Source organism: Gracilinanus agilis, chromosome 3 (assembly GCF_016433145.1).
Source record: "Gracilinanus agilis isolate LMUSP501 chromosome 3, AgileGrace, whole genome shotgun sequence".
NCBI lineage: Eukaryota > Metazoa > Chordata > Mammalia > Didelphimorphia > Didelphidae > Gracilinanus > Gracilinanus agilis.
The window spans coordinates 481552627-481580145 of NC_058132.1; the positions used below are offsets into that span (position 1 = coordinate 481552627).

Here is a 27519-nt window from a genome sequence, read left to right on the forward strand (position 1 = left end):
TGAAAGGGGTTTTGAATTTTTGAAGCTTCTCAGCCCAAAATTTTTTCCTTAGTGATATTATATGTATTTTTTCCCCCATTTAGATTCGTTCGGACCGTGTTACCATTTTCTCAGGAATTTCAGAGAGATAAGCAACCAAATGCACAGCCCCAGTATCTCCACGGATCTAAGGTAGACCATAATATTGTTGTTGTTGTTATGCCTTTGGGAAGAAATTTGTGGGTTAACAGTGAATTAAGTTTCTAATTTTAATCTTCACGCATACCTTGTCCAGAATTCTTTTATATTGATGTGATTGTAGCTCTTTAAAGTTGAAAAGTAATTTTTTCTTCTATTTCATTAGGAATTTGCTGAGAAGTAATCCTTTAAAAATAATTATCAGGTTTTTGCAGTTACAGTTAAGAGATTTTTGAAAATGAAAAGTAGGGTTAGCTTGAAATACCCTAGAACTATACAATAATTAAGCCCCTTACTTTGCCACTTATGTAGCAAGAGAGATTTCCACATGTACTGGGGGCTAATGTATTGGGGTCACATGGGAAGCTTCCAATGTGAACAGTATTCTTGTCCCTTGACCACACAAATATTTGTAACAGGGTGATATTGTTTCATTTTGGAAATATTTATTTTTCCTTGAAAATTTCAAAGAGATAGACATTTAAAAATTACCAGATTTTGAATATTCTCATCCTTTTAAAATGCCCTCACTCAAACATTATTATTGTTATAGATTGTTATTGTTGATTATTTTTATGATCAACAGTAAGTCCTCTGAACCCTTTTGAAAGTCACAACCTACCTTTGCTTTATTTTTCTAATTGGGCTAAGATCGGGGAAGAAACTGGGTCTATTCTGAATGAGAGATTTTGGAGATCCTGTGACACAAGGAATAAATTTCTAGGTTGTAGGCAGTGGGGACTTTAGGTCCTCTTCAAGATCACAGTAGGGTAGTGTGTAAGTGGAAATTTTGTATCCTTTAGACTTCATTTCCAAGAATTCTTCTTTTGCCCCCAAATTCCCTTTTCCTTTCTGTGTATGTGCATCTTTTACGTGATTGCGTAGAAGTTTTGAGAAATGCCTCTCTGGCTCTCTTCCAGGTGAGTGGCTTGGGTTTCCCTGTTTCTCTAGCCTTTTTTTAGTTTCCTTTTGCTTCAAGTTAAATATTAATAAATCTTACTAAATATCATACTTGAAGTATTGGATTTTAAAATTTCAAAATTTTAATTATTTTTTTTTAATTTTAAATTTAAATATTTTAAAATCTATAGTAGCATAAAAGAGATTTTATACTTTTGAGGCATAATGGGATGTGATACTAGCTGTAGGATGTCAGACAAATCATGCTGTCTGTCGGAGCTTTAGTTTCAAAAATGGTACTGAAAAGGGTGCCCAGGAGGGTTATGCTATTGAGGGGAAGCCAGGTTTCAGTAAGAGCGAGTAGTTGGAAGAAAGGGAGAGGAAAAAAATTGAAGATGAAGGAAAGTTTGTTCTATGGAATAGGGATTCCAGAGGGCACACGGAAAGGGCTGAGTGGAGTGAAGTTGAAACTTTGGGGTGGGAATGAGGAGTTCATTGTTGAAGGGCATAGAATGGAATTTGGAGCTACAGGAACTCTAGTTCACTGGGGTGTGAAGGGTATGACCAGGTAGGAGGAGATTCATCACTGAATGAAGCCTGCCACTCTCCTACATTCAAAGCACAGACACAACTCGGGAGATGGTAGTCCTGATGCCAGAGGGAGGGCTGCTCTTATTGGATCTGGAGGTTCTCCTCTGCCCTGTTGGGAGATTGGGCTGGCACTTGCAGTGGCACACATGGAATTGTTTGTTTTGGGGAAGATGAAAGGTGCAACTTGTCCAGCCTCACATACCTAATAAGTGTCTGATATTGGATTTGAACTGAGGACTTTTGAGATGTCCAAGATTCTATCTACCTTGCCATCTACTACTTTTTTTTTCTTTTTTTTTTTAAACTTTATCTTTTATCTTAGACTCATTACTGTGTATTGGTTCGAAGGCAATGAGGGTTAAATGACTTGGCCAAAATCACACAGCTTGGAAGTGTCTGATTCTAGATTTGGTCCCAGGATCTCCCATCTCTCCAGGTCTGGGCTCTCAATCCACTGAGCCACCTCACTGCTCCCTCCCTTCCCCCCATCTACTGCTCTTAATCTTGGGTTATAGCTTTGTTATTCAGGTATATTCTCTTATAACTTAAATATGTGCAAAACCAAAAGTCAGGATCAGAGTATTGGAATATTGCTTATGTCTCCCTCTGGAGTGGAGCTTATTTTTCTTAACCACTCTCAGTTTGAACTCTGCATCATGGAAACTGTACCCTGTCTTTCTTCTCCAAACTCAAGTTCTTTCCCTAGGGGTAACTCATTTAAACTCTTCCTCTTCCAAAAGGGAAATCTTAATGCTATTTCAGGCTCTCTGTTCTCCCACAACCAGACTACTGCCAAATGCATTTAATTCCTTAGAGCTCCCTTTATATCTGCCCTTCTGCTCTAATATCTCATTCTGGGCAAAAAGGTCGTTTCTTAATTTAGCTATTGTGTCTTTCTCTTTTTATCTTCCTGTTTTTCTTCTCCTTTCTTGCTTCCCTTCTTAATATTATTCTTTTGCTTATAGTCAGTGATAGAATATATTTTATTTTAAATTTTATTTATTCTTTTGCTTTTAGTTCTGATAGAATGTATTTTATTTTAAATTAGTTTGCATTTTTCTACCCCTATCCATGCAAATCAGTGTTGTATACATTTAGAAAGGAAGAGAGACAGTAGTGTCCATGCTATAACTCCAAGTAGTTGTTACCTGGGAACTTTTTGGTTCTCTTTTTTTCTTGATTGGATATTAGTACCAAACACTTTGAATGGCAGTAAATATAGAGTCAAGGCTCAGTAATGAATCAGTCTATCTATCTATCTATCTATCTATCTATCTATCTATCTATCTATCTATCTATCTATTTATCTTATATAATAATATAATAATCTATATAATATTTATTATAGCTCTGTGTCCCCATGCAGTCAGTGTAGTGCATTAATCAGTATAAAGTAGTATAACTCAGACAATTATCCTTCCCTTTGATTTTCATCATTGTCTAGTTCTAATTGGCTGTCTTAAAATTCCACACACCGCAGTGGACAGATTATACAGGTTTGCCAAAGCACTTTCCCTTTGCATCTGTGTGCCCTACCCTGCCTCCCACGTCTCTGGAAGAGGTGTGCTCTGCTAGTGTCTAATTATGTTTTATGAGTGTCATCTAGCAATGGGGATGTTTAAAAGTAAATATGGGGGGGCAACTAGGTGGCTCATTCAGTAGAGTTCCAGGCTGGAGTCAGAAGGACCTGGGTCCAAATGTGACTTCAGATGATTCCTAGCTTTGTGACCCTGGGCAAGTCACTTAATTCTAATCGCCTAGCCCTCACTGCTTTTCTGCCTTGGAACTGATCATCAGTATTGATTTTAAGAAAAAAGGTAAAGGTTTAAAAAAAAAAAAAAGGATGAATGTGGGAGGAAGAGATCCCTTAGCATCACCTATTTCGACTTAGCAACTTGTTTTTCTCTGATTCTTTTCTTTTGACAAGGTAACATTCTATTCTATGGAATTACTTTACCCATGTTTTCGGCACCGAGCCATAGAAATGATAGCCTTATAAATGATTGATCTATCAGTGAGGCAAGACAAAGAGACAGATGGAAAATATGTTTGAAAATTAAGATAGCATTTTCAGTTTAACTAAAAAATTGCCATTTGGGGTTTAAACTCATAGAAGTCCTGCTTCCTCCCAACATGCATCTTCTTGTAAGTTTACAGTGTTGATTGTGTGCATACCTCCATAGACATGTATACATACATGTAAATACATATACATGCATTTTCTTTTATCATACATGCATTTATAAGCAGAAGACATGTAGACAAACGTCCAAAATGTCTCCTATAACTTCTTCTTCATCTCCAAGAGATGGGGGACTTCAAGGTACGATATCATACATGTTGTTAAGACAAGATTTCTGTAATGGATGTTTTTGCTTAATTGTTTTTCTTTGCCACAAAAAAAGGTTTACTCTTGAGGGGTGAGAGGAATGGGAAACCAGTTAATCCACAAGCATTTATTAGGTGCCAGCTCTATGCTAAGCATTTTCCTACATGCTGAGGATACAAAGACCAAAAAAGAAAAAGTCTTTGCCCTCAAGGAGAAAAACATATACAAATATAAAAAGAATACACACACATAGGTATATATATTCTGTTGATATTTTTACTTTATTTTTTATATATTTACTATTTATATATTTATGTGTATGTATAGATATACTGTTTTATAAATATATACATATATACTATTTTATATACATAAATTTGTGTGTATGTATACAGATACACACATATATAATTAGCCCTTAGGGAAAATGGATTAAGAAAGGAAATATAGGAGTTGGTGCTAGGATTGTGTTTCAGAGGAAACAAGGTATTCAGGGAAATAGAAATGAGGCAGAATGATGTTCCAGGCAAGGAGGATACCCATTGAGAAGTCAGGACCTCAGGAGATGGAATATTAACCCCCCAAAAAAAGTCCTTCCATGGAATGCAAGGAGACCATTCCCTGGATTATAGAATACATGAGGAGGAGTTAAAAGTAAGGAGACTGGAAAGATAGAAAGAGGTCAGGATGTGAAAAACTTGATTTATTTATTTTTATGAAAGGCTTTGAAAGCTAAATAAAGGATTTTCTCTTTGGTCCAGGCAGTGCTACAGAGCCAGTGGGATGGATTGCTTGGATGGGGTAGTGGCATGACGTGGTCAGACCTGTGTTTTTAGGAAGGTCCATTTGACAGCTGAGTGGAGGATGAGCTGGAGTGCCCAGGGACTGACCCTCTGACCCTCAATAAAATCAAAACATTTACTACCCTTAATACCCACTGACTTTTCTTAGCAGCCATTAAGATATCTTATTTCCCCATCAGTGACCCTCAAAATGTTCCATTCTTTATCAACTTTTTAGTCTCATTTGATTCATCTTCATGAGAAAACTTCGCTCTCTTTCAGATCATGGGGTTTAGAGATGGAAGAGAAGTTATAGATCATATTTTTCAACCCACTCATTTTACAGATGAGGAAACTGAGGCACAGACAAAGCGGCTTGCTCCGACTTATAAGGGAAAATATACAGACTTTTAGGTGATAACAGTGGATAGAAGGCTGGATCTGGAGTCTGGAAGATCTGAGTGCAAATTTGGCCTCAAGACAATTAATTCCTCGCTTGAATCATCCTGTGTAAATCACTTTGATTACTTCTGTTTCCTCATCTTTAAAATGGGGTTAATAATAGCACACCTACTCCCTGGAGTGGTTGTGAGAATAAACTGAGATAATATTTGTGAAGCACTTTGTAAACCTACAGCCCTATATTAGTGCTAAGATTTGAACAATTACTAACAATAATAATGATAACTGTGCTAAATGCTTTTACAGATATGTTCATCTCCTTTCATTCTCCCATCAACCTTGAGAGGTAGTTGCTCTTATTCCCCTTCCTTTATAGTGGAGGAAACGGGAGCAGACAGAGGTCCCAGCGCTCCTTCCACCACCCCATCTAGCTGCCTACAGCTGATGTCACATCCCAGGATCTCAAATCCATCCCTCTTTGCGGTCCATTGAGTGATTTTGCCCGCGCAGCGCGCTATGCCCGATTATAGTTCTGCCGTGAGCCTGATGGGGGCTTTGCCTCTTCAACTATTCATTTGCACTTAGATTCACTTCAGGAGTTGAATCATCCAGGGCTCCCAGCTTCTGCGGACTTAATGATGGGGCTCCTACTGTATCTGTTCATTAACTGAATTGTCATTGACAGTTTTTGCCACGACCCTTCCTAGTTCCCATTTTAGCCTAAAGAGAATTCTGGTGGCTCTCGTTCTTCTGGTAGCCTGTGGGAAGGGACGGTTTCATTTTGTACTCATTTAGCACACAGAAGAAAGAGTCAAACCTGGGTTTAGGTTGTATTAAAAGTATGTCATGGGGGGCAGCTGGGTAGCTCAGTGGATTGAGAGCCAGGCTTAGAGACACAAGGTCCTATGTTCAAATCTGGTCTCAGACACTTCTCAGCTGTGTGACCCTGGGCAAGTCACTTGACCCCCATTGCCTACCCTTACCATTCTTCTGCCTTGGGACCAATACACAGTATTGACTCCAAGATGGAAGGTAAGGGTTTAAAAAAAAAAAAAAAGTATGTCGTGTGTTCCATTTTGTGGTTTCAGAAGGAAGATGCTTCTCTGGTTTGCATACTGTCAGTCACCAAACCCCTACCTCTAAAACAAACAAACAAACAAACAAAAAAACTACCCATGCTCCCTGCATTTACTTAATCTTGATTAATGGTGAGTGAAAATAGAGGAAAATTGAGGATTAGCTGGAGATTTTAAGATGGATGAGTCAGGTTGCATTATGATCCTGCCTAGTGAGTGCCATTGGAGGGCTTTTTTGGTTTGGGATTGTTTTCTTTTTAAATAGTATAGGAAGGATAATTTTCATGTTCCTCATATTCCAGCATGGACACAGCTCATTTCTCTCTCTCTTCTAAAATAACAGAGAGCCATTCATGCTTTCTGCTTTCCCATTTGCTTCTAACTAATCCCATTGAATGATAGAATGCAAGAGCTAGAATAAATGCGACGGCTTTCCCTAGATCAGGCTCTCCTTTGATAGAGAAGGGAACTGAGATCCAGAGACTTTGACCAAGTGCGGTGACTTTGGTTACGTATCTTAATCACCATGATCATCATCATAGTGTTTAAAATATATTTATATATATGTATTTCTGCTTGTATGTATCTCCTACTATGTACCAGGCTTTCTACTAAGCATCTTACAGATATCTCATTTGATCCTCACAACAACCCTGCTGTTATCATCTCCTTTTTACAATTGAGGAAACTGAGATAAATGGAAGTTAAGTCACTTGTCCAGATTTGAATTCAGGTCTTCCTAACTCCAGGCCCCAATTCTATTCACTGCACATATAACTGCCTAATTAACCCATTAACTCAGGACTCTCCCACCCTCTTTCCAATATATCCAGTTCTACCATACTTTTTCTACTCAACCTAGACCAAAATTGGCACCTTTGTAAAGCAATATTTTCCTGATTTTTACTGTTTTCAAGCATTTGGTTGTTTGATTTTGTGGTTCATTCTTGCATCTTCCTGGCTGACAGCAGGGCAGTCCAACTGTTTTCAGCAACATCAGTTGGATTAACCGAGGATTTTTTATGTTGTATTAATTTTTTTTTCTTTCAGTGATGCATAGGATATTGAGCTACAGCAGGGGGGAAATCAAACTCTTAAGGATAGCTAGAATAGCCATAAAAACATTCAGCTAAGACTCAAATTCATTAGCAGGAAACAAACATTATATTTAAAGTGATTTTTTTGAATCATTAGAAAGAGGTGATTTCTTTCTAAATGGAGTATGACTAAGTCTTCAGGAATATTCTCTTTATTTCTTAATTTTATTTCATTTGTTGCAAATTGCCCTTCTGCTCATTGCTTGCTTATTTCAAAAGATCCAGGATTTCGCTGGTGTGGGTTTCCCTCCCTCTGTGTTCAGTTGTTACCCTTCCATCCTTAGAAGATCATAATATGTCACTTAATGGCCTTCATGGAGCCCTTTAACCTAGTGGGATTTGAAGAAGCTTATGCTTTACTGATGTACTTTTTGAGATCTCAAAGTTACCCCTAAATCATGAGAAGGAATCAGAGGAGGATTTATGATTTCTAAATGAAATCCCCTATTTCATTCTAGGATAGGAATTTATTTGGTTAGTAGATGAGGCACTAAGCCCAGTTCTGTAAAATTGTAAGCCAAGTGAATAATGGTGATAATATTATTCTCTTTAAAGCCCTATTCTCTTGCCTCTTTCTGACAAGATAATGTAACCCTGGTTTTGTAGAACTCAACAGCATAAAGGCTAGCTTTGAGTGTGGGCCTCTGGTGGACCTGTTGTTAATGGCCTTCATGGGTTTGTTGTTTGCATTTCAGTACCAGGTTATTGGTGGGGTGCAGGGAATCCTGACACCAGTGACTGACACATAATTCTGTAAAAGCTAACAAGTTTTTCTTGTAGAAAATACCTCTGATTCTCCACCCCCCCTTGCTCCCATTGCCATTCATATTTTTAAAAATTTATCAAAATAGCATAATGGGCTTTGCTACTTTGAAAGCTTTTTTTTTTAATTAAAAAAAATTTTAATTATCTATATCTATATGCATGATATATATTTAAATAATGTATACATATATAATTTAAATGTGCATTATATAAATATATTTATATATTATTTAAATATACACCATATAAATTTAAATTATTTAAATATACATCATATAGTTAAATAATATATACATTTATATGCTATTTAAATATACATTATATACATTTAAATTATTTAAATATACATTATATTTTTATACAATATATTTATATTGTCTATAATATACAATATATTTATATATTATAATAAAATACAATGTATTTCTATATTATTTAAATATATATCAGTTGGATTAAGCAAACTATTACTTTAAAAACTTTTCTTTGATTACAGGACACAAAAGTGTAGGCTATAAAGAAAAATGATACATGGAAAGATGTAACCATCTAGAAATCCTTCATGGCACAGAATTTAGAGTACCTCTTATTTCTTAATGGTTCATTTTAAAGTACTCTATAATCATCTCTTGCATGGATTTATGTTACACCATCCTGCCAAAGATCTCACAGTAGTTTTACTTTTATTTGATTTATTCTCGCACTTTCTAACGTAGTCAGGGATAAATAACAGCCCCATATTTTAGCTAAAGAAATTGGGGTACAAGAAAAACCTCCAAATATATATGCACACACACACCCACAGTTAGATTTATTCACTGTATTTATGCTGTATAGATTTCTTTTGTACTTTTTTGCCTTCCCCACTTAAAATGTAAACTCATTGGAAGTAAGGATGGTTCCGTTCTGTGTGTTTTTAGTGCCTTACACATAGTTGGCCCTTGATAAATACGGGCTCATCATTTGATGGTTGATCGAGGGTCTTCAACTCCTCTGCCTACAAAACTATACCCCCTCCTAGCTGGGGAAGGTGGAGCGGCTGGCCCGTCACAGATAGCACTTGCTGGTGGTTGCATTTCAGCAGAGGAGGTTCCATGTGAGTCGAGAGGTTTTCTTTTATTATTGCAAGCTGGACCTCATCGGGTGGTTGGTCTTCAAGGTTTGAAACCAGCATTTGGCTTGACTTCTCCAGGTGACCTGGTTCCGTACCCCTGCTGTTCGCACGTCCCTCTCCCTTATTCTGCTCCGGCATTCCATTTAGGTCTCCGTTCCGTTCTTGTCTCTTGCGGCACCATATGTTCAGGCATCCGTAGAGGAGAATGCCAGCAATAATGAGGAGCAGAACGCTGCTGGTGAGCCAGATCCCCAAGGCGAAGTCTTTCTTTCTGTTGCTCACGGATGATGGGTCTTGTTCCCTCGTCTGAAAGATTCTGCACTGGTCACTGGATGGGTTTGCCGATTGGCAGGTTACGCAGAGAATATACTTGGTCAGTGGAATTAGATTTTCCACTACAAATGAGGACTGGCTGGCAGGTACCCTCTCTTCCCTCTGAAAACTCTTCCTTGAGTATCCAGACAGCATACTGTCCCAGTTTGGGTGGTACATGATACTGTAGAAGCTGTCGGCACAGCTGGCCACAGCTGGCCACGTCACCATTGCCGTGTTCCCGGTGACATTTTGCACGACAACTCCCATTTCGGTGACGTTTAAGGAAGAAGTTCTGCCTTAAAAAACGAACTGAACTTTTTTCAGTGTCGTGCAAAAATCAGCCATAGGAAGATGCTAAGGGAGGCCCAGAAGAGAGGAATGTAAAATTAAGGCATAGCTCCATGTAGTCGCACAGTCATTTATTAGCTCCTGTTTTGTGAAAGATTGTGATGGGCTGCTGCTAAGAACTGAGAACTACGTAGTAGTAGAGGAAACTCCTTGCAGGTGGGGGTATGTTTCAGTTTTTGTATTCTCGGTGCCTAACCCAGTGCCTGGAAAAGAGCAGGTATTTAATAAATATTTGTTGATTAGCTCAGAGTTGGAGGCTTTGGGGGTCAAACCTCATTTTGGAAAGGAACCTTCTGACTAATAACTTAACAAGGCATTCATTTCCTTAAATGAAAAATAATGGGACTAGACCAGATGACCTCAGAAGCCCCATCCAACAAGTCTAGATCTGTGATCTGTTGACCTTTAGAGAAACTCTTCTCGGCTTATTTAAACTCCTAAATCTTGTAATAATGGAACTTTTTTTTTTATCCCATGGCTTTTTTTTCCTCTTCATTTTAGGGTTCCTATAGCTCCCCTCTTCCTGGTTATTTGTCCAACTGAAAATAATACAGAGGAACATGAGAGGACATGGATTCTGCTTTTGATTGTAAAATCTCATCCTTCTTTATGTATAGATCAGGTCTTTCAATCACCTTGCTAGAGATATATTTTCTAATCAAATTAAGGGAAGAGAACTCAAATTTTTTACTGTTCACTAAATGGTACATTTTGGTTAAAGCATAAAATTGTAGTAGACATCCACTACCACAAGAGGAAGAGTAGAATATATAAGTAGCAACAATTCTGACTGTGTTTATTTTTTATGTACCTCCCCAGAAGAAAAAGGGAAACAATATATTTTTATACTTGATTATTCAAAATGTGGCTTATTGATCTCCATTCCTTCCATGCCTCTGTTAGTAAGACTGAGCATGAGATGAAATTGGGATTAGATACAGAAAAGGTAAGGAATGAGGGATATGTCATAAAGACCTTTATATCAATTCTGGAACTAAATTTACATTAATTTTTTTGTATCATCTATACTTTCTTGAACATAATTAGGAGTCTGCTACATTTGCAAGAACCTTCTAATTTGGTGAGAATTCAAGTCCCATTAGAATCCATATGAAGTTCATTACAATTTATTTTTGGAGTTGATGAATACAGGTATAAACATGTGATATTTGCTAATATATATTGATAAATATACATCAGGGATTCTTTATATCAGTATGATTATAGATTTTGGACCTGTTTTGACAGATATACTAATATCTTTTGATTTAGGATAAATCTTTTAATTAGTATCCCAATGGAAATAGTATACATTTGAGTAATTCAATTTGATTAATGTTTTAATTCTGGAGTGGAAAAATAAAATTATCCTAGCATCTATATAATTGAATAATTTTTATCTTGAAACTTAGTTCCTTGACATTTATTTTGGATGTATCCAGTACTTGAAGGTGTTTTGCTGGTGTGTCTTCCTATTGAAAAATGAATAATTTGGGGTTAATAGGAACTTACGCCTAAACTTAGTGAGTAGCTGTTAAATTTTATTTGTTGGGGAGGAAATGGTACTAGGAAAACAAACTTTAAAAAATATTTCCTCAAGGTGTTGACATTTCTCCTCCCCAAGAACACACTATGGTTGGGTTTCAGTTTTTCTACATAAAAAGTAACTCCTTGTATAGATGACAAAACATTCAAAATAAAATTTATAATATTCAGAAAATGAGAAAATAAATATTATGTAGTATTTTCTGTGTAGTATTCAAGAAATGAGAAATGTTCTCCTTCCATAGAACTCAGTGAAAGATAACTAATGAAGGTAATAGAATTTATTAATGCCAAAAGAAAAGGAATATTTTTATAAGAAAATCAGATGTGGCAGCACAGTGCCCATGGATCAGAAATCTAATATTAAAGACTTCAGTAATGACATTTGGTTAATGCTTTTATTGAGCTAATATTCAGAGGGTCACAAAACCCTCTATTCTTTTTAGTATATGCTTCTGGTCATGAGACAATTGAGCAAAACATACTTCTTGGTGTATAATAATTCACTAGACACTTAAAGATTATTTTTCAAACCTAAAAGTCCTAGTGAAATTTAAACATTTTTAACAATTACTCTGTGTATGTATGTGTATTTATGTATGCACATACATACAAATATATATTTTACACATCCTTTTTTAGGAAAGATTTTAAACTGTATTTTTGCATGCTATATACCAAATTGAACATCATAGACAAATTAAGTATATTTCTACTCAATCTTGGCCCTTCTCCCTAAAACCTAAAAGACAGCCAGATTTAAGGAGAGAGATGGAAAAGAAAGTGATTTTTCCTGACAAACAAAAGCACCCTAGGGTATTTTAAGAGAATAGGAACTAGGTTCTAGAAAGTTTTGGGGGGAAATGGGTTGTTTGTTTTTATGCAAGCCTTTAGTATTTAGCAAAAGGTTTATACATCTAACCAAAAGTTCTTAAACTTTTTGGTGTCAGGCAAGAATCCTTCTGGAATTGGACTCCTTTTCAGACTAATGTTTTTAAAGCTACAAAATAAAATGCATAGGATAAAAAAAGATACCAAAGGTTAATGAAAATAAGGATGTAATATCTTTTTTCCCATTCAAATGAACAGCATTTCCCAATACCACAGCCCCAAATCTGTCCAAGGTTCAAAATATCTGATCTAGCCTTTCAAACTAATGTATTGTACACACAGTTAAAATTTTTTTCCTGAAACTCAGTATTATTCAGGTTTTTTAATTTCTTTGAGTTTTGATTTGTTTATTTTGGTAGAAATAATGTGTATAGAAAAAGAAGCGAGTTTTATTCAATAATAGTAATTAAAATGGAGAGGGAAAAAATTGATGTGTAGAAGGAACCTTATAAAAACCAAGATGGTATTTTCTTACCTTTATTTCCAAAACTGAGGCTCATAGTTTTATAAAAGTTTTTAGTAATTAAAACTTCTATTTGGGGAAATGGTTTGTGGAAAGTTAATTGCTAGTCTTTTAAATAATTATGCTAAAAAAAGCCATCTAGGGATTTGAATAAAAATAACAGTACTCACCTTAATAGGATCCAGTGCTTTTGAAAAAGACTTCTTTCAGCATTTGCTTTTTTTGAAAGTGAAGCAAAGATTAGTTTTTCTGTGGCCCTGATGCCAGGGAAGATTTCTTCTTAAAGTCCTATATGCCCATCATCATCTTTACAGGCTCTGGAGACTGAGTTCATGTTGCCTGACACATTTTTTCCCCCCAGGGATGCCAGGTAACACTGTTTCTCTGTCCTTTACTTGTATTCATCTGTAAGCACGTAGTTCCTAAGTAGTCTAGTTGCTGTAGTTATCATGAGATACATCCCTCTCCCCCAGCACCACAAAACGATGACATTTTCTTGTTACTTCTTGGACAGCTCCCTGCTTCTTTGAGTATTACATTGTGTAGCTTGGTTCAGTGATGCTCTGAATGAAAAATGTTAGCACTTTCAGTGACATCAGCAGCAGCAGCAGCAGCAGCAGCAGAGAGAGAGAGAGAGAGAGAGAGAGAGAGAGAGAGAGAGAGTGAGTGAGTGTGTGTGTGTCTGTATGTGTGTGTGTGTGTGGTGGCAAGAGGGCTTATGTAGGACTTTTATTTTTTAAAGGAGTCAGATTCTTGATGAAACCAGCCTTAATTTTCTTGTAGCCAGATTCAGCCTCTTAACTTAATTTATAGCATTTCTGATTTGATAATTCCTTCTCATAGTTTGAGCCAACATTTTTGGTTAGGCTATTCTCCTGCTGTTTTGTGCATATGACATTTAAGCAAAATACTCATAAGGAATATTAATATACATATTTATTCTTTTTAAAATCCAAGAGCATTATGCCAACTAAATTTTAATATTAAAGAAGAAAAGTGAGTTTTGCCATTTTAAGAGCATTATATGTGACTATATTCTATGCTTAAATTTGTTTTCAACAGAATTCTATAGGATTAAGATACACTATAGCTCATATTAGGAATTATTTTTGTAAAAAAATTTATTTTGGGGTTTCTACTGGATTGAAAAGGCAAGACCAGTATCTAGAAGAACCAAATGAATGAAAGTAAAAAACATAAAATTATATTGAAAGATTACTCTGTATCATATTGGAATATTCCCAACTGTAGTTTTATATCCATTAGGGAGAAAGGTGAATCCCTTTTACATGGTCAGTATTGGTAGAGAATATTTCCCCAGATATGAGACTCTCCCATCCCTGCCACTTTAGAATCAGTCAAATATTAAGTCCTTACTGTGTGTGCCAGGTGCTATGCTCTGTGGTAGTGATGATGAACCTTTTGCAGACCAAGTGCTCAACCTGCAACTCTCGTGCCACATGTGAACCCCACACCTTACCCCAGACAGGGGAGGGAGGAAGCACTCCCATTGGGCTGCTGAGCAGAGGGGTGTGTAATGGGAGGAATGTCCTCAGGCACATGTGGGGAGGGGGAGAGAGGAGCCACCCCCCCCCCCCCACATCCCGGCACGTGTTCCATAGGTTCACCAACACAGCTCCCATGGTAACTGGTAACTGAGGTGTGTGTAATGAAAAAAAAAATGAATCTGTCCTCTTTTATCTTTTACCTTACTTTCAAAGAACTGTATCGAGTTCTTGATGACTTGTTAAATCTTAACCAGCAAATCTTTTTTTTTTTTTTTTTTTTTTTTTTTTTTTTAAATAAAACCCTCACCTTCCGTCTTGGAGTCAATACTGTGTATTAGCTCCAAGGCAGAAGAGCGGTAAGGGTAGGCAATGGGGGTCAAGGGACTTGACCAGGGTCACACAGCTGGGAAGTGTCTGAGGCCAGATTTGAACCTAGGACCTCTTGTCTCTAGGCCTGGCTCTAAATCCACTGAGCTACCCAGCTGCCCCCTTAACCAGCAAATCTTGCATTTTTCATAGACCCTTCCTCCATCCTTCATCCCTCTTCCACTGCTGCTGACCACAGCTTTGGACTGACTAAAACAATAATTCAGTTGATAGAATAATTTATTTCTTATTAAGACATTTTGCTCAAAATGCATTTTCTCACTAGACTATTTTAAAAACTACCATGAATTGTGATTCAATCTTTAAAATTAATATTTTCTTTAATGTCCAGTAATTTAATGCAATTCCAGTGGTTTGGTTCAACTCTCTGAAACTGACAGAGAAACATTGTTTTAAGAACGGCACTAATGATGAATTTGAATTTTATTTTCATAATTTATTCATTTAATTAGTCTTATTTTTGCTCTTTTAAACTCTCAGTTCTCAGCTTCTCTTTTTTAGAGTGCTTCATTTCTCATCAAACCCACCTTTCCAGCTCCATTATATAAAACATTTTCAATTTGTGGCTTTCTCTAAGCAGTGGTGTTTAAAATTTAGTATTCCATAGCAGCAATGCAAGGATCCAGAGCAAGGCTGAGGGACTTATGAGAAAGAAAACTAGCCACTTTCAGAGGAAGAACTGTGGGAGGAAAAACAGAAGAAAAACAACTGCTTGAACACATGGGCTGATGGGGATAATATTGGGGATGTAGACACTAAACAATAACTAGTCCAAGTATCAATAATATGGAATTAGGTCTTGATTAATGATACATGTAAAACACAGTGGAATTGTGCATTGGCTATGCAGGGAGTGGAGGGGTTTGGAGAAGAGGGAAAGAACATAAAATATGTAACTGTGGGAAAATATTCAAAATAAAAATTTTAAAAATAAAATAAAAAAGAATAACATTTTAAAACACAATAAAATATATAAATTCAAATAAAATAAATATATTGAAATTTAAAAAAATAAAATAAAATTTAGTATTCCAATCATCGCTCATGTTCTACTCAAGGACCTTTGCCGTTTTCCAGGGTCCTGTTATATGTAGTTTCTCATAATCTTGAAATGTGTTACGGTTACAATTTGTGAAAGTAATAGCATATAGTGTTGCACATAGTTTCCATTGTGTAATAATCAAAGTGCAGCACAGTCAGCAGTACATAACAAAATTCCCCATATAGATTAAATTATATCTCTGTGGACAACAAAACATTCCAAGTTTTCTTTTGTTCCACATAATTTCTAGAATCAGAACAACTACTGTGTTTCCCCTGAGTCTTCTCTTCTCCAGACTTAACATCCCTAGTTTCTTCACCTGAGCCTCACATGCCGTGAACTCAAACCTTCTCATCCTCTCCTGAATGCTCTCCTCCTTAGTGTCTTTGCTAAAACATTAACTTTCAGAACTGAACACAGCACCCTCGATGCGAGCTGACCAGGACAGATTATCGGGGGATTATGATCCCTTTGTTCCTGCAAACATGCCTTTTCCTGCAGCCTCCTAAAACCCCCAGATCTTTTTCAGATTGATACTTAACAATGCCTCCCATATTACAAATTTATGGCTGATTTCGAACCCAAGTGTAAGATGACATTTATGCCAATTGAATTTCATTTTACTAGATTTAGCTCATTGTTTTTAGTCTCACTTGATATTTTGGGATTCTGATCCTGTCATCCTTTGTCAGCTATCTGTCCCAACTTTGTGTCATCTTCTAATTTGAAAATAAAACTAGCTTATATTTTATAATGCTTTACAGAATGAAAAGTATTTTTGTAAACATTCTCTAAACACCAATCCTGTAATTTCAATCTCCTTGTGGCTATTAAGTGTCACATTCTGCATAGATACAGTAGTTTGAAATAGCTATGCAAGTATAGACCTGAAAGAGAGAGTAGAAGAACTTGGGTTTAGGAAATATGGGTTCCTGGCTTCTGCATATAATAGTTGCATGGCTATGGGCAAGTCCACTCACCCGGATCTTCCCATAAAACAGGAATGATTTTTTAACTACTCTCCAAGACTGTTGGAAAAAAAAAAGAACTTTATAAATCTTAAATCACTGTTTAATCGTGAGTAATTTTTAAAATATATTTACACAAATCTGACCTCAGACACTTCCTAGCTGTGTGACCCTGGGCAAGTCACTTAACCCCCATTGCCTATCCCTTACCATTCTTCTGCCTTGGAGCCAATACACAATATTGACTCCAAGATGGAAGGTAAGGGTTTTTAAAAACAAACAAAATATGTTTACAACATAGAAATGGGACCATTTGCACTCAAAGTACTGGCACTAAGTTTAAGGACACTAAATAAGTAGTTCTGTATGGACACAGCCAGAAGATATCTAGAAAGCACTGCTAAAGATACAGAGTTTCTGGCAAACAAATTGAGATCTTAAGGGCATGAGTGTTAGCCCTTGTCAAATAGCAGTAGATTCATGAAGAAAAGACAACTCTGAGAAACAAGTAGCTAGTTTAAAAAAAAACTGGTGTTTGAGAATAGGGCTTGAATTTCTGGACTACAACTTAAAATTTAGGAGTGACAAGTTTCTGTCCAGGAATGGAGTTCTGATATGTCTTGTGTCTTGCAAATCTTAACAAAAGAGCTTTATCTTTAAATTTTGTTTTAAATGAGATGTCTTATTGTTAAAGTTTAGTCTGATGAAGTCTTTTTTAATACTGATCCTGTCATCCAGTCTGTTAGCTGTCCATCTCAACTTTGTGTCATCTGCAAATTTAAAAACAAAACTAATGCATTTATTTTGTGGTGCTTTATACCATGGAAAGCATTTTACTTTCATTCTCCAGTTATCATTTCTAGAATTTTAAGCCTCTTGTGGCTATGAAGCATCTTGTTTTTGCCCACATATATATCAGTCATAGGAGCTGCCATCCAAGTAGAGATTAGCATATATTCTTCCAGTAGCAAAGTATAATGTATACTTTATGTATACATATGTATAATGTAGAAAGAAGACTGGTCAGAACATCCAGACATTCAGGACAGATGAGTGAAAGCTAAGAAAGGAACCAATAATAAAATGCAAGTATGTCTAACAAACAACATTTATTAGTGATCCTGTGCAAGAAAGGAAATTAAAACTCACAGGCCTTACTGTGACTTTGGCTAAGATACATACCCAGAATATGGATCTAGAAGGGTACCTAATTCAAAAGAACAGGATGGGGAAAAGGGAACAAGTAGTATTAAATGTCGAGGAGCTCTATTATATTGATGAGGAAAAATTCAAGAACTAGAGGATTTTAGCATGGTGAAGGGCACCAAAGTGGAGAAAAACACTAAGAAACAGAAGTATTGTCAACAGAGTGTACCACAGACTGCCTGGACTGAAAGAGAAAATAGATGAATTTTGAAAGCATTACAAGCATGGCACAAAGCTATGAAATGATAGTGATTAGGGGCCTTCAGTTATTCAGATGTCTACTGGAACTCCCCCTCTGCCATAAGCAGAGCAGCGAATAATATGTAGACTTAGCCACCATCTTGCCTTAGCCCTAAAAAAAAGCAGATTTCAGATTTGTAGCCTTAATGATAATTATTTCTTTCAAAAGGTATAGGAAATAACAAAGGGGAAATTTTATTTTGAATCTGATTTTATGAACAGCCAGATTATTGCAGTATCAATGATCAGAACCTAAAAGGCTATAAACAAACACATCCTTTTAGAATTTTTAATAGAAAAAGAGAGGAAAGCAAGAAATTGGTCTGATGTGCACTGTAGATTTTAAAAAGCAGATTTCAGAAAGTACCAAGAAAGAACAACTAGGACCCCAAGAACTAGAATTCTAAGGGAAACAGTTGCTGTAAGGAGAAAAAGGAAAGTCATCTAAAGAGACAGGAGTTGATGAACAGAATTCAGCCAACTTTGGTTTTAAAAGATAAGTGCAGAAGATGGAAGCAAGGAGAGTAACAGAGGATGACATATAAAACCATAGCATAGTCCCATAAGATTTGGAGGCAGATGGCTTCTTATTATTACAGGTTCCTTGCCCAGTCCCCTTCCTCATCTTCTATGACTTTTTAAAGCTCTTTTTAATATCTGAACTTGGCATTGACTTCTAGATCAAATGATGATGTTTGTAAAGTACTTGGCACATAGGTGTTTTAAAATGTGTATCCTCTTTCCTTTCTGGAAAAACTCTAGAACACTATTAAAGGAGTGGTTGATGAATATCTAGAGAAGAAAGCAGTGATCACAGAGTCAGAACAGGACTTGATAGACTAACTTTATTTCCTTTTTTGATAGTCACCAAGATATTTGAAATATAATTTCAAAGCATTTGACAAAATCTCTTGTACTATTTTTTTTTGACCCTTACCTTCTGGCCCAGAATCAATTTTATGTATTGGTTCTAAGGCAGAAGAACAGTATGGACCAGGCAATAGGGGTTAAGTGACTTGCCCAGGGTCACACAGCTAGGAAGTATCTGAGACTAGTTTTGAACCCAAGATCTCTCCTTTCAAGGCCTGACTCTCAATCCACTGAGTCACTTAGCTACCCCCTCTTGTACTATTCTTTTTGAAAAGATGGTGAGAAGGGGGTTAGTCAGTAGTACAAATAGATGGATTTGGAAGTGAACAAGCAGAAAGACCCAAAGAATTCAGTACTATCTGAAACAGTCTCCCTAGTATATCTATCCTTAGCCCTATATAATTTAGCATTTGCATCAGTGATCTGGAGCAAGTATGCATGCCATTAACCAAGTTGAGGATGAGAATATTAATACTTCTAATCTGAAATAGCATTTAAAATTTTACAAAGGAGGGCAAGAAGGAAACAAGCATTTAGTCATACTTGTTTTGTGCTTACTATGTGCAAAGGGATTATGCTAAATAAAGTAGGAGTGTTATTGTCCTATTTTACAATCAAGAAAACTGAGGCAGACACATTAAGTGACTTCACCAAGTTCACACCTCTGGTAAGAGTTTGTGGCTGATTTCTTGCCCAATATTCTATCCACTGGACCACTTAGCTGCAAAGTTATTTCCTTACAAGAATCCTGGGAATCCTCCAAGCTAGCACAAGGGTCCTCCTTATGAGGAAATGGAGGCTTTAAAAGTTTGAGTGATTTAACCATCACATAAGGCAGGATTCATACTCAAAGCTGAAGAAAAGAGCTGATGTGTGAGATGAAAGCCAAGTCAGTATTCAAATGGATCTCAGCAGACCAGACTATTGGACAAAATCGGATGAAATAGATGTAAAGGTTCGCACTTGTTCTAAAAATCATCCTCACCAGTACAAGATAGGGTGAGATGGGTAAGACAGCAGATTGTCTGAAAAAGAGCCAGAGAGTTTAATGGACTTCAAGACATTGTGAGTTAGGAATGTGGCATATCTACCATTTAAGCAAATTAAGAGATACCTTTTTATTTTTTAAGGAAGTCTCATGTCCAAGATTAAGGAGGGGACAGTCCAGTGTACTTTTTCTGTGATGAAACCCTATCTGGAATCCTGTTTTCCATTCTGGCTCATTATGATAGACATTGATAAACAGGAGATGGTTGAGGCATAAAAGGGGAGGGAGGAGTATGCACAACCAAGATTTGGAAAGGATTAAGCTCATGCCAAATAAGCATCAGGTTGTTGTTTTGTTAACCCTCATCTTCCAACTTGGAAATAATACTGTATATTGGTTCCAAGGCAGAAGAGTGGTAAGGGCTAGGCAATGGGGGTTAAGTGACTTGCCCAGGGTCACACAGCTAGGAAGGGTCTGAGACCAGATCTGAATCCAAGACCTCCCATCCCTAAACCTGGCTCTCAATCCACTGAGCCACCTAGCTGGTGCAAAGGATCAGTCTTAAAGAAGGGGAATATTTAGCTCCATAAAGAGAAGGTGTAATGGTGACAGGATTGTTGTCTCTGTATATTTAAAGATCTTTCACAAGAAAAGGAATTAGGTGATTCTGCTTGAACCAAGAGGGCAAAACTAGGAAAAGTGGGTAGTAGAGGCCAAAATCCAATTTAGGTTTTATTGCAGGGAGAAAAACTTCTGACATTTTGTGTGAGCTCCTCATCACTGGAAGTCTTCCAGCAAAGACTGGGTGATTTTTTTTTTTTTAAGAAATTCTTGCCTTCTGACTTAGAATCAATACTAAATATTGATTTAGGCAGAAGAGTGATAAGGACTAGGTAAACTGGGGGGTTAAGAGACCAGGGACTCACAGCTAGGAAGTGTCTGAGGTTTGAATGTAGGACCTCCCATTTCCAGACTTGGCTCTCTGTCCACTGAGCCACCCAGCTGCTCCTGATAACTTTTTATCAGGTGTTTTTTGAAGGGGACCTTTTTTTGTGCTTATAAGAAGGGAAGCACAGGTTGGATATGAAGGTCTTTAGGGTCACTTCCAACCCTTTTGAGATTCTATGCTTCTGATTTTGGGTACTTTTGCAACTCCCAAATGAAAGCATGGCATGAATAGATCCCAGTGTTCTTGTGTCCTTCTAGGGAGGGAGACTTTATTTTTTCTCAGAATGTTTTCCTGTGGCCATCCTGGCACAACCATTTAGACGTGATTTGTGCCAGACAAATAGAAAGCCAATTTGATTACTTGTGTTAAATTAAAAGGGCAGACTGGTCAATTCTGTGGGCACACGTTAGTAGTTTCAATCTTCCAAAAACCATTTTCATTTGTGCTCTTGCTATACTTTTAAATCAAGGCCAAATTCTTAAATTTGCAAACTAGTAGCAATCTGACTCTAATATGTTTCTATGGTTATTTTCCCCTTCATATAAGAAGCTATACAAAGATGGTGCCAGCATCAGATACTCTCTTGGCCTGATGCAAGAGCAAACACCCACACTAGTCAGTCTGTGCCTTCTTTTAGACATAGATGTTCCCAGAATGAAATTTTTTGGTCTGTATTGTTAAGGGTAAAATTCTGGTAGGACTGAATATTTTAAGAGTTATGGTATATTTTTATAGGTGTTAGGAATTAACTAAAACTAAACATAAGAAAAACCTAAAAGACAACTATTTTTGATTTAAAAAAAAAAGCTTAATGTGTGGCCTGAGATTTAAAAAAAATTATTAAAGTCAATGTGATCTAAGGAGGCCTAGCCTCCTTTTTGCCTCCATGCTTGACCCAAACAACCACCTGGAATTTCTCTGTTTTATATAAACTGCTGCTAACCTTGCTCCTTGAGATTCATGAATTTGGAAAGCCTAGAAATAACACTATTCCATTTTAATCCCTGATTACTTGATGTGATTTATTGACAACCATGTTGGTGGAAGCCTATTAGAGATGTCTTTAACTTTTAAGTCTAGAAAACTGCATGTTACCTGCCCAAGTATGATCCTGAATTAATTTGCCCTCAGGTATCCCTTATTTCTTCAAAGCCATCTGAAAGCCACAGATTGGCAGGCCAGTGCTATTCACTGATAGGTATAGAGAAGGAGTTCCTTGTAAATCGTGGGTCTTTGACATGGACCATTAGCTTATGGACCCCTCCTCATGATAATGCTTTTAAATTATTGAAGGAAATGCTAAGTTTTATTCAGAATTTAGTGAGAATCAAGTTGTAATTCTTCTCATCCTAATTCATAGAACCCTTTCGCAAAGATCTATAAATTCCAGATTAAGAACCCTGGTCTGGAAGGAAGGACACAAGATTTGGTTATCAGGATTTCCAGACTTTAATCCCAGTTTTTAATTTTACTGGCTCTCAGACTTGAATAGGTTGCTTCTTCCCTCTGAAGCAGTTTCCATAGCTGCAAATAATACTACATAAATGTGAGCAGCCAGTGTTGGTACTAATATTAGTGGAATTAATGTGAATAATAAAACCCCCTGAAACAGTCACACTATTTGACTTTGTACTGTATATTTCCATTGGACTAGATTATATTCCATATATTTACAATTTCAAATAGTGCAAATTCAAATATATGTAACTACTTCAAGGGATCTGTTATTTTTGTATCATTCTTTTTTAAAATTTGTGTTTTTAAGAAATATTTTATTTTCCCAATTACATGTAATAACAATTTTCCACACACATTTTCTGAAGTTGTTTTAAGATCCAAATCGTCTTCCTTTCTACCTTCCTCTCTCCTAGAGATGGTAGGCAATTTGATCCGAGTTATACATGTATTATCATGCAAAACATATTTCCATATTCATTATTGTAAGAGAATACTCAAATAAAACCAAAACCCCTGAATAAGAACACAAAGAAACTAAAATGAAAGATGTCCTTTGATCTGTATTTGACTCCAACAATTCTTTCTCTGGAGCATTCTTTGTCTTCAGTCCTTCAGAATAGTCTTAGATCATTATAGAAGTCTTTCACAGTTGGTCATCATACAATATTGCCTTTACTGTATGCAAAGTTCTCTTGGGTTTGCATATTTTCTTCTGCATCAGTTCATATCGATCTTTCCAGCTTTTTCTTACAGCACAGTAGTATTCCATCACCATCATCTACCACTTGTTTAGCCATTCTCCAAATGATGGCAGTCCCCTCAATTTCTAATTCTTTGCCACCTCAAAAAGAGAAGCCATAAATATGTTTGTACAAGTAGGTTACCCCCACTTTTTAAAATTTCTTTCAGAAACAGAACCAGTAGTATTACTGAATCAAAGGCTATATGCAACGTTTTATAGGCCTTTTAGCATAATTCCAAATTGCCCTCCAGAATGCTTGGATAAGTTCACAACTCCATCAACAATTATTTGCACTATTCTGGATCTGGCTTGTGTAGCAAAGTTTCTTGGCATTGAGATCGGTTCATTTGCATATACCTGTATGATTGTTTAATATTTTATAAGCTGATTAATCAGAAAGCCCTGTGACTTCAATTTTGACCCTAATACTGGTTTTGAAATAATTGATACTTCCATTTTCCCTCCCTGTTGAACTTACTTTTGGCCCAAGGAATGTTTGAATTCTTCAGTAACCAATGTTTTTAGGGAAATATGATTGTGATGTCATGTTCATAGTGTGAGAATCGTAGTAGTGTCAATCCAGTTTTCTGGAATTATAAGACTTGAAAAGTGTGTTCTTGAAGTCTTTATTTCACTTCCTGATCCTTGTGGACAAGAATTAGGTCTCTCCTGTTTGCTATTCAAGTGATTTGATCAGCCAATTAACACCAAATAATTAAATAAGCTTTTAATTGGAACTAGAAATTCAAGTCTAGGAAGAGTCAAAGGGAGTCAAAGGTAACTATTTAGAGAAGGTAAGAAGGGAGTTCAACACTCAGAGGAAGTATAGGAGATGAAAAATATGAAGCTGTCTACCTCTAAATCCTTATCCCCATCCCCAAGCTATTTACCGTATTCCAATTTTTCACTTTAAACAGAAACCATTTTAATTTATTTTAAATGAAAATATTCCAAAAACATTTATCTTCAATTCTACTTTGGGAATCTATGCCTAAAACATTTTGTTCCTTTTTATAAGAAATTTGGAGACACTTTTTAAAGCAGTCTCTTAGGATTTATTTTATATCTGTGCTGTATATTTTATATATATATTAACAGTCTTGCATTTAGATTTTTTTCTTGTTAATTAAGAGATGTACATCTGACTCTTGTTTTCACTGAATGTTAAGCCATGATGTTTTTCATAATGAATTTTTTTCCCTTTCCTTCTCTTTTTCTCCTGTTCCCTAGGCTTTGAACTTGGCCTACTCCAGCATTTACAGCAACTACAGAAACTTTGTGGGTCCTCCACATTTTAAAGTCATCTGCAGACTTCTTGGCTATCAGGGCATTGCTGTGGTCATGGAGGAGTTACTGAAGGTTGTCAAGAGCCTGGTAAGTTTACAAGTTTATATTTCTCCCATCTATTTTTCTTTCATCTGGACATTTTAATTCATGTAGGCCAAATAATCCTGTTTTGCAAATAAATCTGATGATGTTATTGTTTTTTAAAAGAGTGGATTAAATTTAGCCTTATCACTCTCTTAACTCCTGTTGGGATGTCTGCCACCCATCTTCTCCGTTAAATCCAAGAAGGAATGGTTCCAGGCTATTTTTATTGATTTGTCTGGTTTTTACACACACACACACACACACACACACACACACACACACACACACACACACCTTCTGTTGCTCAAAAAGAAAGATACTATAACAAATATAAAAGTGATTTATCCTTTTGATTGTTGGGTTGAATTTTAAAAATAAAAAACTACTAAGAAATGATTGTACAAAAATAATTGATGAGGAAACGGAAATATAATTTGAAACAGGTCAGTTTTAGAAAACCCCTACCCCCTCTTTTTCTTCTCTCATGTGACTTGGATTTCCAACTGATATGGGTCAGTGAGAGGGAAGGGAGCACTTTTATATAAATTCCAATTTGCAAGTATAACCATGGTCAAGGGTCTTAAGCAGTAGTTGCCAAGCTTTTTTGGCCTACTGCCCCCTTTCCAGAAAAAATATTACTTAGCCCCCTGGAAATTAATGTTTTTTAAATTTTAATAGCAATTAATAGGAAAGATAAATGCACCTGTGGTTATCACTGCTCCCCTGGATTGCTGCAGTGCCCACAAGGGGGTGGTGGTGCCCACTTTGGGAATCACTGGTCTTAAGTATAGGATTATACGGAAGGAATTCAGTCTTGGGAGGCTTCTCAATCATATTTCTTTTGTTCTTTTTGCCTATACACAGATTTCCTTGGAACTTCAGAATTTTAACTATGTTCATGTGTATAAAAGGTCTCCAGCTCTCATGGAAACTGAGGATAACAATGCATGACAGATTTAGGACAGCTTGTATTTTGTGCCAGAATGCAAAAGGTTCACAGGAGCCCAGATAATCCATTTACTCTCCTTTCCCTCTAGTTTATATTGCCACGACGTATACAAATTTGAAACCATATACTGAAAACATTCCACATTTATTCTTACCAAAAGCATAATCAGAAACTCACCTGGGTCAAAGTGAAAGGCTAGACAATTTCTCTGTCCTTTACACCTCTCAAAACTCTCCAAAATTAGAATTATGCATAGGAGATAAACAACTTCGTGGTCTGAATATTTCACAGTAGTGATGAGTATGAAGTCCTAGCTTTGTGTCTCTGCTCCTAGCCCAGTCCCCTGACTCGTTATCAAGTGTAAGTGATCAGTCCTAATTCCAGAAATTCTTGACACTTCTGCAGAAGGATGAGGATGTAGAGCATCTTTCTTACAGCTGCCATTTCTCCAGCCGAGAGATAGGCCATTTCCTGACCCTAGCTATTGTGTTAGGGACCATGAGGGCAGGCTTTACAAAGATCTTACATCTGGTCTGTGAGTGATTCTGCTGGATCACAGCCCTGCTCCCTTCTAGAGGCCCTATTAAAAGCATCCACGTGTACCTTGCAATGATCTCACCTAATTAAATCATCCTCAGTGCTGGAACTTCACAATCTCTGAGGATGTTCATCCCTATTGAGGAGCCTCAGATAAAGTCCTTCCCTCATCAAAGTCTTAAACAGTGGCCTCATCTCTTAAACTTCATCAAGTTAATCTGGTTCTCCTATGTTTCTTTTTCTAAATTGTTTTATTATTTTTCAATGAATATTTTCTTCTTTCCTCCCCTTAATTTATTATTATTTTTTAAATAAATTTTTATCCTCCCCTTAATAAAAAAAAGAAAAGATTAGAAAAACAAAACATTTATAATAAAAAGAAAAATCATGCAAAGCAAATTCCTGTATTGGCCATATCCAAAGATTCTGCATCTCGTTCCATCCTCTCTCTGACAGGAGATGGGTAGCATTCTTCATCATTGGATTTCTGGAATCATCATGGATCATTGCATTTATCAAAGATCTTAAGTTCTTCAAAGTTTGTTTGAACAATGCTGTTGTAGCATATATTGTTCCTTTGGTTCTGTTTACTTTATTGTGAAGCAGTTCATTCAACTCTTTCCAGGTTAGCTAACATCCAAAGCTTCCAAGTTCTTAGTCCTTTGAAACATGAATTTGGAGGATGCATTTCCTGTGTGAAGAAGTGTGTAGATTTCTTTTTTTTTTTTTTTTGTCTACTGGAAGCCAAAAGGCTTCTTTTTAGAAAGGCAGTACAGGGTAGGCCCATATGAAAAATGAAATAAAGTTGCTGTGGCTAAATTGACTTTGTTGTATTGGCTATTAAATCTGTTTTTACTTTACTTTTTTAGGTTGCTTTCTGGAATGGCTTTGTAGGATTTTCTTTGTTTGACTTTGCAGAAGCAGATCAAGGCTTCTTTCAAAAAATATTTAAAAAGCATTTAAAGGTTATTCTAGTCTGAAACTTTTGAAATAATTTTAAAAAGATATCTTATCAGCCTTTCAATTTTTTTTTAAAAAGGCCTATACTGAAAACATTCCACATTTTTCTTACCAAAAGCATAATCAGAAATTCATCTGGGTCAAAGTGAAAGACTAAACAATTTCTCTGATTCTTTTCACCTCTCAAAACTCTCCAAAATTAGAATTATGCATAGGAGATAAAAACAATTTCAGCTGTCTCCATAGTCTGTGACTTCCTATTGAAGTCCACTTTCTACCTTATATTATGCTCTATCTCCAGGCCACTCAAAGGCTTGCAACTGACTCAGTCCTATCCCATAGTCCCTCCTGCAAAAAAAAAAAAATTAAGAAAAAAAATGTTTTTAAGGCAAAAGCTTATTCTGCCTGGGAGTGCAAAAACAAACAAGCAAACAAACTTCAACCAAAAAATTAAGAACAGAGGGAACTAGTGCAGGATACTAGAATATGGGTGGATCCACTGGATTCTTTCCTTCTGGAATTCATTTGGGACTGACACTTAGAAAATAT

At 36.4% G+C, this 27519-nt stretch overlaps 1 protein-coding gene across 4 annotated transcripts in view; it reads left to right on the top strand.

The window, feature by feature from the left end:
* The window catches only part of CYFIP1 (cytoplasmic FMR1 interacting protein 1), a 107964-nt gene that overhangs the window by 56008 nt on the left and 24437 nt on the right, over positions 1-27519 (top strand). For all 4 annotated transcript variants that reach the window (XM_044670404.1, XM_044670407.1, XM_044670406.1 and 1 more), the window contains 2 exons: positions 84-171; positions 24384-24527. In XM_044670404.1, the coding sequence (XP_044526339.1) occupies positions 84-171; positions 24384-24527 (232 nt within the window). The remainder of the gene's footprint in view (positions 1-83; positions 172-24383; positions 24528-27519) is intronic.